The 14324-nt window shown below is 42.9% G+C and overlaps 1 protein-coding gene across 2 annotated transcripts in view; it reads right to left on the bottom strand.

Annotated features, from left to right (window-relative positions):
• Positions 1-14324, bottom strand: part of IGBP1 (immunoglobulin binding protein 1) — a 53517-nt gene that overhangs the window by 20609 nt on the left and 18584 nt on the right. The window contains exons 2-3 of one of the 2 annotated variants that reach the window (XM_025466092.2): positions 5765-6006; positions 5111-5404 (exon numbers count right to left, since the gene is read on the bottom strand). In XM_025466092.2, the coding sequence (XP_025321877.1) occupies positions 5111-5404; positions 5765-6006 (536 nt within the window). The remainder of the gene's footprint in view (positions 1-5110; positions 5405-5764; positions 6007-14324) is intronic. The other variant, XM_049107550.1, reaches the window with a different exon arrangement.

Here is a 14324-nt window from a genome sequence, read left to right as displayed (position 1 = left end):
AGTGCTACAGTATCTGGGAGGGGGCTTGACAGGGAGAAGTTTCAGAGTACATAACATTTGCTCTCTCTCTTCCCCAGGCTTCTATAAGCACTTCTATCTATACCTTGCTGGGTATTTTACCTCTGATTCCTCTTTCTTCTCCCTTAACTTGCCCCAAGATTTTATGCTAGGCTTTTCTTCTCTCTGTTTTTCCCTGGTAAACTATCCATATCCACCAAAGCTCCTAAATTTTTTCACACTAGTCACCAGCCTCCTAAGTTTTAGTCACATTTCCACCTGCCTATGGACATGGCTACCCAGTTGTCACTTCAGAATCGAAGTTCAGTTAGGTCAAACACTAGACTCATTACTTACCCAACTTCTACTTCTTTATTTCTGTCACAAGAATGGAGGTGCAGTTTATCAACCAGACTCACACTCTCATAAATGAGAATCAGAGTAGAGAGAGGGTATGTGAAGAAAGGAGTTTTGAGAGAGGATATGTTATACCATTTAGGTATGTTTTATGTAGGATGTTATCAGTATGTACAGTGGGGAGGACTTATAGAAAATAAACAAGGATCTCAACAATGTATTTTCTAATCATATAAACGCTTCTTGCAAAATAATACTTTTGACAGCTGTCACTTCATTTTCCTCTCTTCTTTCCAGCTGAAGTACTATTGTAACATGTTAATTTGTCTTTCTGCCTCTCCCTTCCCTTTCAGTATTCTATATACATCGCTTCTTTCCACAGACCTCCGACCACAGTAGTCTTAGCTTCTGCTGAACTATTCTGTGTTCCCTATATACACCTCAAACTACCCTGCTGTGGGCTTTTGCTCATGTTGTTCCTCCTGCTTGTCAACAATACATGTTTCTTAAGCATCTCCTATATGCTAGGCCCTGTGCTAGGCATACCACGGTAAACAAAGAAACAGCTCCAGCCCTCAAGGAGTATACATTCTACTAGAGTTCAAAGACAAAGCCCAGGAAGACAGAAAAATGAAGAGCATTTCATGCAAAGAGAACATGTACAAAGACTATAGAGGGGAGGAGCCGGGTCTGTGCAAAGAACTAAAAGAGGGCGATTATGGTTGGAGTCTAGTGAACGAGGGAAGACTGAAGAGAAGCAGGTGCCAGATTGCGCAGGTCCTTGCAGTTAGTGTTTTAGCTATTCCAGCTGAAGTGCCAGCAGCCTACGCTGAGGTATGACAGTGGAGATCCAGAGAAACAGGACCTAAGATTCATCTTGTAGCTAGAATTGGCAGGCCTTGCTGGTGGACTGGATGTGGAGAATCAGAAGGGAAGAACTGAGGCTAACTCCTAGCTTCTGGCTTAAACACCTAGGCAAATTGTAGTGCTACTCACTAAGATGGTGAAGACCACGGTGTGGGGGCACATCAGGGGTTAAATAACTAAGGGTTCAATTTAGGTCATGTTAAGTTTGAGATGTCTGTGAAACATCCATGTAGGGTGTTGGAAGTAGCAGTCTGAAGGTCAGGAAAGGTCTGAGCTAGTGATTTAAATGTGGGATCCATTATAATATAATATAATAGTGTTCCCTTTATGTGTTCCCTTTATCCAGTCCACCAGCAAGGCCTGCCAATTCTAGCTACAAGATGAATCTTAGGTCCTGTTTCTCTGGATCTCCACTGTCATACCTCAGCGTAGGCTGCTGGCACTTCACCTGGATTAACTATTATTTTGTCCGGCAGACATTTAAAAAAATGTTCAAAGACAAAGCTTCCTAACCAAAGAAATGCAAATAAAAACAATGACATACCTTATTTGGTTTTCCCAATTGGATTTTCTAAGTGTTAACATCTAAGACCAGTGCAAAGGGACATATTCTAAGACTTTGTTATTGTTATATCAACAGTCTTAAAATATTCAAATGCTTTGATCTAATTACTGGTCCTTCTGGGGATCTAGCCTAAGAAAACAGTGACAGATGCAGTTATAGATGTCTGTTCATACTACTACTTAGAAGAGCAAAAACAAAAAAACCCCGAACCTGTATATAGTCTAAGTATTTGGTGTTAAAAGATTAAATAACTATGGTACAACTATGGGATGGAACCATTAAATACCATGGTTTCAAAAGGCATGAGGAAATGCTCACAATACAATGTTAGGTTTGAAAAGGATTAAAAAAAAAACTATATATACAGTATTACTCCAAATTTATTAACTAAAATATCTGGAAGGAAATACATCAGGAAGTTAACAAAGATCTCTGAGTGCTAGGATTAAGCCCTTTTTAATTTTAAAAATATTATTTTTCCAACTTTCCACAATGAGTATTATTACTTTTATATTCAGGAAAATCTGTAATTTCTGTTTTCAAGCACAATTCAAGGCTCATCTCAAATGTTATTACATACTGAAACCTCATCCTCATCCCTCCAACCAGATGTGCTTACTTCCTGGTCTTTCTTCTCTACCACCCTGTATATCTCTATGGCATTTACAGGCCTTTTTTGGATGTACTATAATTATTTGGATACCAAACTTACTGTTCGAAACTTTCTGTTATATGCCAATGGGTTGCCCTTATCTTCTGACAAAAGACAGGATGCTGAATTCCAGTTCCTAGCAGTCTATCCTACTCCCTCAAAAATTATTCACTGTCACAAACTAACCCTGAACCATACTTTCTTATTCTTTATAGACCATATCATCCAAAATTACATGATTTACTAGCTTATTGTCTGTCTCCTCCACCAAAATAAAAGCTTCACGAGGGCATGGATATCATCTGGTTCTCCATTACTTAGAATAGTTTCTGGCACAAAAGAAAAGGCCAATACATATTTGCCAAATGAAGGAATCAATTTTCAGCTCTTTAGCCCAGACCTCTCCTGTGAGCTACACACTACCGGATACCTCTACCTGGATGACTCCTAGAACACCTTAAATGCAACACGGCTCAATACTGAATTCATACATTCTCCTATCCCCTGATGTGTTCTTCCTCCTCTATTCCCCATCTTAAGGAGTTCTGCAAGCCATCCACCTATGACAAACATCCCTTGTTGCTTCCATACCCCACCTTCCAGAACCAACTGATCAGCAGGTTTTCTGAAGGGTCGACCCTTGTAAATAAATACATCCCTCTTATCTCTTTTGCCATTGCTGTAGTGATGCCTCATCACTTGTGACCTAACTCTGCTACACTGCTTCCTAACTGCTGCCGGTGTGTGCTAGTTAAAATGCAAATATGAGGGGAGCCTGGGTGGCTCAGTCAGTTAAGTGTCTGCCTTCGGCTCAGGTCATGATCTCAGGGTCCTGGGATGGAGCCCCACATTGGGTTCCCTGCTCAGTGGGGAGTCTGCTTCTCCCTCTGCCCCTACCCCCTGCTCATGTGCGCTCTCTTTCAGATAAGTAAAATCTTAAAATAAAAATAAAAATGCAGGGCAGTCCCGGTGGTGCAGCGGTTTAGCGCCGCCTGCAGTTAGGGGTGTGATCCTGGAGACCCAGGATCGAGTCCCACGTCGGGCTCCCTGCATGGAGCCTGCTTCTCCCTCTGCCTCATTCTCTCTATCGCTCATGAATAAATAAATAAAAATTTTTAAAAAATGCAAACATGACCATGCTACTCTTTTAAAAACCCCAAAAATCTCTAGTGGATCCCAGTCACCAACCAAAATTTAGGTTCTTTAGGAAGGCCTACTAGTAAGTAACATCTACAGAATATTAACTACGTGCCAGATACTATGCTGTTTTTGTGTGGTCTATCTTATTTTTCTTAATCCTACAAGACAGGTACCCTTATTACTTGCACATAATTTCACACATGAGGAACCCTGAGGCTCAGAAAGGTTAAATACGTCACCCAAATTACAACGGCTTGTAAGTGAAGCTGGGGCTCAAACCCAGGTCTCTGACACCACAATCTGTTCTCAGCTACAAAGATATAACAATAGCTAACTTTGAGTACTTACTGCATCCGCCACTGTGCTAAGTGCTTTTAATGTATTAATCCTTTAATCTTCAAAACCAGTTTATGAAGAAAGATCCATTATTATCCAATTTTACAGCTGGGGAAATTAAGGCACCAAGAGATTAAGCAACTTACTCAAAGTGAGAGTGATTAAATGGTGGAACTGGGATTCAAATCCCTCCCCAAGTTCTTAGCAGCAGGGCTGTTCCTTTACCTTCCTCACACCCCAAGCTCTCTTTGGTCTGGACCCCACAACGTTCTTTAGCATCGTTCCATTTCTCCACCTGCCTACATGTTCTAGCATTATCTAATTGCTTACAGTTGTTCCCTATCCACACACCCCGCCCTAGCACTGTAATCTTAATATCTTTAATATCTCTGTAGCTTTATTAACGCTATTACCTCTGCTGGCTAATGCACTTCTCTCCTTGTCCTCTAGATAACATTCCTATTCATCCTTAAACAATTCATCACAGGAGTTACCTCTTCCAGGAAGCCTTCTCCTCTCTCCTACTCTCTTTGATTAGGTGCCCCTCCTGTCTGCTCTCACAGTACCTGTGCATTTCTCTATCATATCATTTTTTATGGCTACTTTGCTTTTCCTCACCAGAGTATAGGTGGAGACCACCCATACTCATACAAACACCCATACTCAGTTTCTAGCTCCAGTGCCTGGAGTAGCTCCTAGACACTGAGCACTCATTAAATGTTTTTTAAAACTGCGAGTAAACAACTTGTTCAAGGTTACACAACAAAGCTGTGCTAGGATTAAGATCAGCTGAGGATGTTACACACCTGATCCATTACTCTTTGAGAACTTCTCACTCAGTGGATCATCAGTGGATTATTGCTACAAGACGCTGTGCCCTTCAGAGAGATCTACCCCATTGTACATATGAATAATGTTATGCTGTGATGTGGGAAAAGACTGGGAGATGCTATGCTAAACTAGATTCTACTGCTGGGAACCACAAGGTAGCAGGGGCTTGATGGTTAGGTATGACCATCTTATCAAAAGCAGAGGTGTCTTGAAATACTCAGGAGGGTTGACTCTCACCAGGGCCTAATGCTCAATATGAACCAAGAGTGACAGATACCACTGTTGCCCTCACCACCCCCAAAAAACATGCACCACCCCCAAAGCACTGCCACTGGGCAGTCCTCAAGGTACAGCTATTGACCCACCTCTCTATTTTAGCCTGTCTTTGAGATGCCATAGCAACGAGGCTGGGATAGGCCATGGAGGAACTAGCAGTGTTATTATCAGTTGAGTTGTTCTTGGTTTTGGGCAGCTCAAACTCTGCCACATGATAGTACTGGCACTGAGTTAGGTAGTTTAAAAAGTGTTCTCGAGCCCACTCCAAATGATCTAGACGCTTGCTGGGGTTGACTTGTTTCATGGTGAGCGCTCCTTGAAATGCTGGCACCATCAGGTACTTCAGGTCAGTGGAAGCAATCTCTTCCAAATCTTCATTTCGGCTGGAAAGAGCAAAGAGGAGGCTGTGAAGCCTGGACGGGCATTCACACTGTAGCCCTTGCTTCCAGGGGGAGGAGAGGGCTGCGGTGGGTGTGTGGCGGGAGAAGGCAGGAGGAATTAAAGTAGCTGACCACTCACACCCAATGCTTATGCAAACAGCCAACTTAGGGAGCAGAGTCGTGGGATATCAACTATCTCCAAGTCAGGTGGAGAATAAACGATCTACATAAGATCGCAGTGGGAGGTAGGAATAAATGGTTCCTAGGCCTTTTAAAGGATCTCCTCCACCCAGGCTCAATGGTTCCACCCTTGGTAACCATTATTACCTCCGTCCTCAGACGTTATTCCCCTGTCCCCCATACCTGAACAAGTCGAGCTGCGATAACATTTCGGCAGCCTTCTTAAGGAGGTCTAGTCCCTTGGACACCTTATCCTGGATTATGCGGGAACCGGTGGGTTCAGTCGCTACTTCCACTTCGTCTAGAAGCTGCTTGCTGGTTTCGAACAGCTCGGGGAGCCGCGGTAGCAGTAACTCGTCTTCGGCTGTTGCCATCTTGGGAGAGGGAGGAACGCGGAAGACCTCACTTCCGGGGTCAAAGGCAAACTTGGGAAAAAAGAACTCGGTGAGCGCAAACGAAACCGGAAGGAGGGCCGTATTGGTCCAGTCGCTCTATTGTTACCAAAGGGTCAAAGAACTTCCGGAAGCCGTCGATCGCCGACCCTGGCAACTGTTTCCATAGATTCATTTTTGCATGCGGCTGCCTATCACAAGTAGTAAGCATCTGCTAAAAGCAAGCAAACTAACAAGCACAGCACCGGCTGCTGTTTTGCGGGTCGCTGACGCCAGGCTGGGAAGTTCCGTGGGCTCTGAGCTTAGCCCTGGCGTGACCAGGCGGAATTCAGAGCGAGCTGCGGGAGCCGGCCAGGAGCGCGCCTTACCTCTCGAGGCGCTCCCCTGGTTGAGGGGCCGGGGCAGCCAGAGATCCGGCAGCAACGCCGCTCCCCGGCTTCGGTCGTCTGCGCGTGCAAATGCCAGTGGCGCCCCCCTCCGGCTTCCGTCCATCCAGCAGCCGCGAGAGCCCCAGGCTTCTCCCAGCCAATCCTCGCCCGTCCTCTTCACGTCATCCCTCCCACACACACGCACACCCCCTGGTAACCTGCAATTCTAGTCACTCCATAGCCAGCTTCCTCTCAAAAGTTACTTATTTTGTGAGACCTTCCTTGAGCCCCCTTACCCCGCCAAGCCACTGAAACTTTTTACTTTCTGTAGATCTCTGTCAGAACACCTACGACAGTGTGTTACAGCTAGTGATTTCCCAAGCTATCTCCCTTACCAGAATGAGTCTAATTAATTCTTACACCCCTGCGGCTAACCTAGTGCCTGGGTCTTATCTAGTGCTCAGTGTCCTAAACATGGAAAAATAATTGTTCGGTTGGGACTCAGCCCAAACGTGTAGGGCTGCGCTGTTCAGTAGGATAGCTCTAGCCATATGGGACTATTGAGACCTTGAATGTGGCTGTTTTGAGGTGAGATATGCTGGAAATGTAAAATATCCAATTTCGAACACATCACGGAAAAAAGAGCATCAATTATCTCAATTTGTAGACTGACATGTTAAAATGTTAATATTTTGTATATGTTGGGTTAAACATACTCAAATTAATTTCAGTTGTGGCTTTTCACTTTACCATGCCCACTAGAAAACTTAAAATTACATATTGAGTTCATATTATATTTCTACTGGACAGTACTGATGTAAAAATAGAATTTCAGGACTTTGACAAAAGGGGTGTCATTGCTTTGAATGGATCAATATAAATATATATGGATTACTTCCAGACACGCCCCCAAATTGTCCTAGGGGGTTTAAATTGAGCAGAATACACACTGCTTAACTTGGAAAATAAGCTTTTTAAACTAAATATATTTTAAACTAATTATAGTTGAGAAAAAAAAGTTCACGTAAAAACAACTAGAGGGCAATATAGGACAGTACAGAACCAGGGGATCTGTTGTATTGCATAGGCTGTTGGGAAACTAAGCAATGACAAGTCATTCCATGCTAAGAGTACTTCAGAAAGCTTCTCAGACATGATATGCAGTCAGAGAATTTCAAAGCTGGAAAGAGACCTCAAAAAGCAGAGGAAAAAACAGACCAGAAAGGGTAAGCGACTTGCCCAACCAGTTGTGACAAAGCCAGTGGCTTCTAAGGACCCATAAATCTTCTAATAAACCTCACCTGGCAATCCCTCAGCTTTAGAAGCTGAGGAAGAAAGGTGGCTCTGATGAATTACCTATTTGATTTGTCTGGCACCTCTAATTACTCTAGTAAACTGAACTTTCCAGGTCAGTCTCAGCCAGGAATACAAAGAAGAAAGATAGTACTTGGGGAGACTTGGAAACTCAGTAATTGTGAGACTAAGGATAATCAGTTTCCATGCAGTTGCTGTTACCTAAGAGAAAAACAAATATATGCAGAATTTGAATTTGCTCCTCAACTTTGTATGCCCCTTTTCTTATTTATTTATTTATTTATTTATTTATTTATTTATTTATTTATTTATTTTTGTATGCCCCTTTTCTATGGCTTTCAAAATGACAGTCTTTATGGGAGTTGCCAATTGACGTCAGAGTGCATATTTAAATTGTCATGTTAAGTATTGTGTCATATCTTATTTTGAGATAACAGCTTAAAAAGTGGTTAGAAAAAAAGGTAGTAATAAAAATGAATTGCTTACTGTGTTTCTGTGTATAAACACGTTATCATTAAAAGCCATTTAAAAAAAAAATCCTACTTTAGGGAAGCCAGAAGATCCCTTGGAAATCATGCAAACATAATGGTACTTAAACTTTTTGTAATAGCAGAATTCATTTTCCAAACCAGATTTGAGAGGGGCCCATAATTTCTAAAACAGCTGCTGTGTTTTAAAGTGGATACACAGAGGCCTGACAACTCAGCCTCTGGCCCACCTCTTCTCCCAACCTGCTCAGTGGTGCCAAAGGCACCAACGTACCTCTGAGGGATTCAAGGGGCTCTAAATAACACAGTATAAAAAATACTAATCTAGCACAGCCCCCTCATTTTGCAGATAAAGAACCTGAGACACTGAGAAGTCAGGTGACTTGCCCAAGGTCACACAGCTAAGATGATTAACTAAGCAACAGTATAAAGAGTGAGTTGGGATGAGGCGAAACTAGAGTTCAGGAGAACAGTGGAAAGCATTTTAAGTAACCTATACATGACTGTAGAACTGAGATGACTGCATGTATTTTCTGGTGTGACTCCCTGATGTTCATTGGTCATGTGTGGATCTTAATACAGATTTGTGATCTTGGAAAACCAATTGTGTGATTGATGAGAGAAACATTAAAGTAGACCTTTCCCTGCCTGTCTGAATTGATGTGCTTGGCATCTTAGATCTTCTTTAGTCTGCTTTAGAGATCAGCTGCTGTTTTGTCCCAAGCGAGTAATACCCTACAGATATTTGGATCTGAAATGCCAGCAACTGATTAATACTCTACAGATATTTGGACCTGAAATGCCAGCAACAGCACTAAATGAGATCAACTTGTGTTAGAGGGTAAAGCCAAGAGCAGGCTATAACTTGCCAAAAATTATTTGGGGAATCATTAGTTTATCCTTAGGGTTCAAACTATCTTCACCAAATATTTTTTTAAGTAATCTCTGTGCCCAACATCGGGCTCGAATTCACAACCTCAAGATCAAGAGTTGAGTGCTCTACTGACTGAGCCAGCCAGGCACCCCTCACCAAGAATTTTTGAGATCTGAATTTGTCTAACTAGTGGCAAGTTTATTAAGCTGGGGGAGGAGTGGGGTCACATAGGGAACCATGGGAAGTGAACCTTTCTCTGATGCTCGAGGGCTACTGGGGATTCACTTAGACCCACTGAAATATTTTCACTGTTCTTCCATGTACCACCTCAATTCATCTCTCATATCACTTGCATGTCCCCATACTTTGGGAAAGGCTGGACAATTATACAATAGTCCCTTTCAGAGCTACTGTGGAGCTCAGTTAAGACCCTGTTGTCTTTGTTGACCTCACTACCTGCTACGGAGGGACTCAACGTTAAAAGAATCATGTGCCATAATAATAATGCATAACCTTCTCTGAGTGCTCACTTCTTCCAGGTGACTATGCAAAGTACTCTACATGCATTTTCTCAATGAATCCCTCACAACTTCCAGGAGAAATAGATGTTGTTACAACCTTGTTTTACAGAAGAGGAAACTGTGGCTCAGAGAAGCTAAAGTAACTGGCCCCTGGTATTGGCTTATACTGGGATTTGAACCCAGCTCATTGAATTTAGATCCAATTCTAGAGCTCAAGCTCTTAATCACTACACTATACTACAGAAGAGGGGGTAGTTTATAGACCCTGGTGGAGAACAAAAGAGGACACGAACATGTAAACGGTCTGTGTTAAGAGCAAAAGGAAATAAGATTGAATCAGTAAGCTGGTCCATGTTATGGAAAACATATAGTCAGCCAGGGGAGTGTAGATTTGGCAAAAACTATAGGGAGACATCTGGTTCAATTAAGTATTTATTGTGTGTATTTTAGTGGGCCAGCCACTGTGTTAGCTGCTGTGATACACATATGCATAGTCTTTGCTCCTAAGGCTCTAACAGCTAAGGTGAAGGAGAGAGAGATAACAAATGATTTCAGTGTAATGTGGTAAATGCTGTTATAGCGACACACGGAGGGTGTGATGGAAAACCCCCAGGAAGGGAGCCTAGCCAGAAGGTTCATAGAAGGACTCCTCAAAGGAGATAATGCTGAAACTGAGTCTTGAGTGGTGACAGCATGTGGGGGGAGCCTGAACCATTTTCCTATGATTGGAACTTACAGTCAAAAGCAACAACAGGTAGGTGATTTATTCATTCATACTTTATTTACTGAATGCCTGCTAAATGCAAGACACTGTTCTTAGGCACTGGAATGAACAAGGCAAACAAACCCTCTGCACTCATGGATCATGAAAGGCGAGCAGGGGCTACTGCATGCTCATTTGTATAACACTTATTTTGAAAGAACTAAAATAAAGTGTCAACTGAACTCCACAGTAGCTCTGAAAGGGACTATAGTAGATATAGTTGTCCAGCCTTTCCCAAAGTATGGGGGCATGCAGGTGATATGAGAGATGACTTGAGGTGGTACATAGAAGAACAGTGAAAATATTTCAATAGGTCTAAGTGAATCCCCAGTAGCCCTCTAGCATCAGAGAGAGGTTCACTTCCTGAGGTTCCCTAGGTGACTCAATTCCTCCCCCATCTGTCACCATGGAAATGAGAGGCTTCATTTCTCTGATTCTCTTACTTCCACTCCTAAGTGAGCCTCAGAAAGCTCCCTCCCCATCTCTGTGGAAAGAATTACATGCTCCTCAACCTTTCTGCCAAATCATATCCCGCTTCTCAGGCTGTTACCATAGAAACTAAAAGTTTCATCCCCCTTCCCCAGTCATCTCCATGGTGACCCTCAGCCCTACCCCCAGGATAGTACCAGGATCAATCTCTACTAAAGGTCTAGAACTCAGGGAAGGCTGGAATGTGGGGGCGACTCCTTGCTGTGGCCGCAGTCTTTGTCTCTGTCTTTCCTGGCTTTGAAGGCATGGTGACCCCTCTCTCAAAAAGAGAGGTTTAGTTTCCTAAACCTACAGTTTATAGAGTACCAATTATGTGCCAGGCACTGGGCTAAGTACTGGAACTCACCACCAGCCATTTTGCAGAGCTTAAGGAAGAGATGTTCACAGAGATGAAGGCACTTTGCCTGTTGCTCCCACTGAGCCCCTTATCATCCTCACTGAAACTGGGAACCAAAAGGATTTTTATTTCCATCATTCTCTTTTGCTATATGGCCTTGGACAAGTAGCTTCCTATCTCCGAGACTTATTTTCCCCACCTGTAAAATAAGAATATTGGGCTCATTGTCATCTTGGATATCCCCCTTATTAATGTCAGATCATAGTAGCTCTGATCTTCTCATTGATTTCTTAGGTATGAATGCTGGTCAATCTTGTGGGTGTTCTTGTCGTTTTTAAACTGGCATAGTGGAGGTCCTCAAACTTTTCTGATAAAACACTCCAAGGTTTTGTTTATAATCTTTCAAGGTCTCTTCTAGGGTTTTTTTGTTTTGAAATTTCTATTTTGAAGTAATTCATAGGAAGTTGTAGGGCATCCTTCATCCCACCTCTGCCAATGCTGGCATCTTGTATAACTGTAGTACAGTATCAAAACCAGTCAACTGACATAGAGACAATCCACAGAGCCTATTTAGATTTCACCAGTTTTACATGAACTAATTGTGTGTGTGTTTTGTGCAGTTTTGTCACATGTGGAGGTTCATGTATCACAGCCCCAGAAAAGGTACCTCAGTCATCACAAGGATTCCTTGTGTAGCCGTTTTATAACTACACTTGGTTACTTGCCTCCCCTCATCTCTAGCAGCCACATATCTGTTTTCCATCTCTAGAACTTCCAGAATGCTATACAAATAGAATTATATAGTACGTAGCCTTTTTGAATTGGCTTTTTTCACTTAGCATAATTCCCTGGGGATTCATCCAAGTTGCTGCCCGTTCATTCCTTTTCATTGCTGAGTAGTATTCCAGAGATGTACAGTTTGTTTGACCATTCACTTGGTGAAGGACATCTTGGTTGTTTCCAGTTTTGGGCTAAACAAAGCTGCTGTGAATGTTGATTTGTGTGTGTGTGTGTGTGTGAGAGAGAGAGAGAGAGAGAGAGAGAATAAAAGATTTCTTTCAAAGAGCAGAAGTTTTGAATTTTGACAAGGTTCAATTTATCAGTTTTTCTTTTTATGAATTGTGCTTTTAGTGTCAAGCCTAAAAATTCTTTGCCTGGCGCCAGGTCCCAAATATGTTCTCGTATTTTTTCCTGAGAGTTTTTAAATTTTATGTTTTACATTTAAGTCATACCTTTGAAGTCATCCATAAATGATCCATTTTGTGTTCTATTTTGTATAAGATAGGACGTTTAGGTCAAGGTTTCTTTTTTTGCCTATGGTTGTCCAATTGCCCCAACAGCATTTTGTTGGAAAGACTATTCTTCCTGTACTCAATTTTTATATCTTTGTCAAAACTCACTTGGGCATATTTGTATGGGGCTATTTCTGGGATCTCATTCCTGTTCTGGCCTATGTTCTATCTCAGTAGTACTGCATAGCACAGGCTTTTGAGACAGAATGCCTAGTGCCACCTGCCAGCTTGGGTGATACCAATGGCTTCCCATCTCACTCAGTATATAAAACAGCCCTTCAGAGCCTCACATGATCTTACCCCTGCCTACCTCTCTGTGCTCATCTCCTATCACTCTTCCCCCTTATTCACTCTGTTCTAGCCAGCCACACTGGCCTCCTGACTGCTTCTCAATCACATATGTTTGTTCCTACCTTAGTCTTTCCTGGGCTGTTTTCTTATCCTAGAATCCTCTTCCCACAGACAACCCCATGGTTAACTCCCTCACCTCCTTCAGGTCTTTTCTCAATTTTCACCTCAGTGTGGCTTTATTTAAAATGGCAAAGGTTCTGCTCACCCCTTGCCTGGCTTTTCCTCCATAGCATTCATCACCATCCACCATACCATGTCATCTACTTCCTCGTTTTTTGTCTCCCGCCACTAGAATAGGAGCACAGTGACAGCAGGCATTTTTGTTTGATTCACTGCAGTATTCCCAGCGCCTTGACTTGCCTGGTATAATACACATTTGTTGAATGAAGAAATGAGTGGAAAGATGGATGAATGAATGAGTGATTGAATGAATACTGTGAACCAGGGGCCAGCCCACTTGAGCCGCCTCTCAGCCCCTTGGCTTGGGCCAAGGCAGCACCCCAGCCCCATCCACTTGCCTCTTTAAGGCTGACCACCAGGTGGCAGTTGGAGCCTGAACTCTAGCCTCATTTGCTCTTCCTGATCCCCTCTCCCTGCCACCTGTCAGTCTTGCCCAGAACTGTTTGACCTTCTCTGTCTAGGCATGGCCAGGGGATATTGTGTGGGCTGTTGAAGTAAGCAGTGTCAGTACCTGAAGCTTTGTTATCTTTTTCTTCTTAGAAAGGTACTAGTTTCTGGGGTGCCTGGGTGACTCAGCTGGTTAGGTGTATGTCTCTTGATTTTGGCTCAGGTGATGATCTCAGGGTTGTGAGATCTGGACATGGAGCCTACTTAAGATTCTCTCTCCCTCTGCCCCTCCCCTCAAAAAAGGAGAAAGGTACTAATTTCTTTCCTGTCTCACCCTGCTTTCTGTCTCAGATGGAAGAAGTTAAGTTACAGATTCTGACCATTAGGCTGCCCCAAGATCATTTCTGTAGCCTCTAGGACATCAGGGCACATGGACCCAAAGGAATTTCATCCCTGCTTCTACCCAGCAAGCCTCTCCTAATATTACTACAGCACTTGAAGGGGTTAAAACTAGTGACAGGGTTAAGCCTTTTAAGTCAGCCTGGGTTTGGATCTCCACTGTGCTGCTTATTGACCCTGTATCCTGGGTGATGTTGGGTAACTGACCTAGATTCCTCAAGCCTTGGTTTTCTTATTGTAAAATGGGGACAATAATGGCAATGTGAAGATTCAATGAGATAATGTATGTACAATGTTAGCAGAGTTCCTGATACAGAATAAACCTCAAGAGGAAAAAAATCAGGGGCTGGGGTGGGGATAAGTAAGACCAGACATGACAAGAACTGGCCAGAGAGGATGAGGAGGGTGCCACCTAGGTGACTAGGAGTCTAAAGCCAAGGAAAGGTAGAAGGTCAAGGAAGGTTTCAAAAGAGAGATGACATTTCAGCTGCAGCTTATAGGAAAGTCAAACTGCCAGAAAGCCAAGCTGGAAAGAGCATTCCAAGAAGAAAGAATGGTATATGCAAACAGAGAGGTGTGAAACAGCAT

The sequence above is a fragment of the Canis lupus genome, chromosome X, assembly GCF_003254725.2.
Source record: "Canis lupus dingo isolate Sandy chromosome X, ASM325472v2, whole genome shotgun sequence".
Classification (NCBI taxonomy): Eukaryota; Metazoa; Chordata; class Mammalia; order Carnivora; family Canidae; genus Canis; species Canis lupus.
This window is presented reverse-complemented; position numbering and strand designations above follow the sequence as displayed.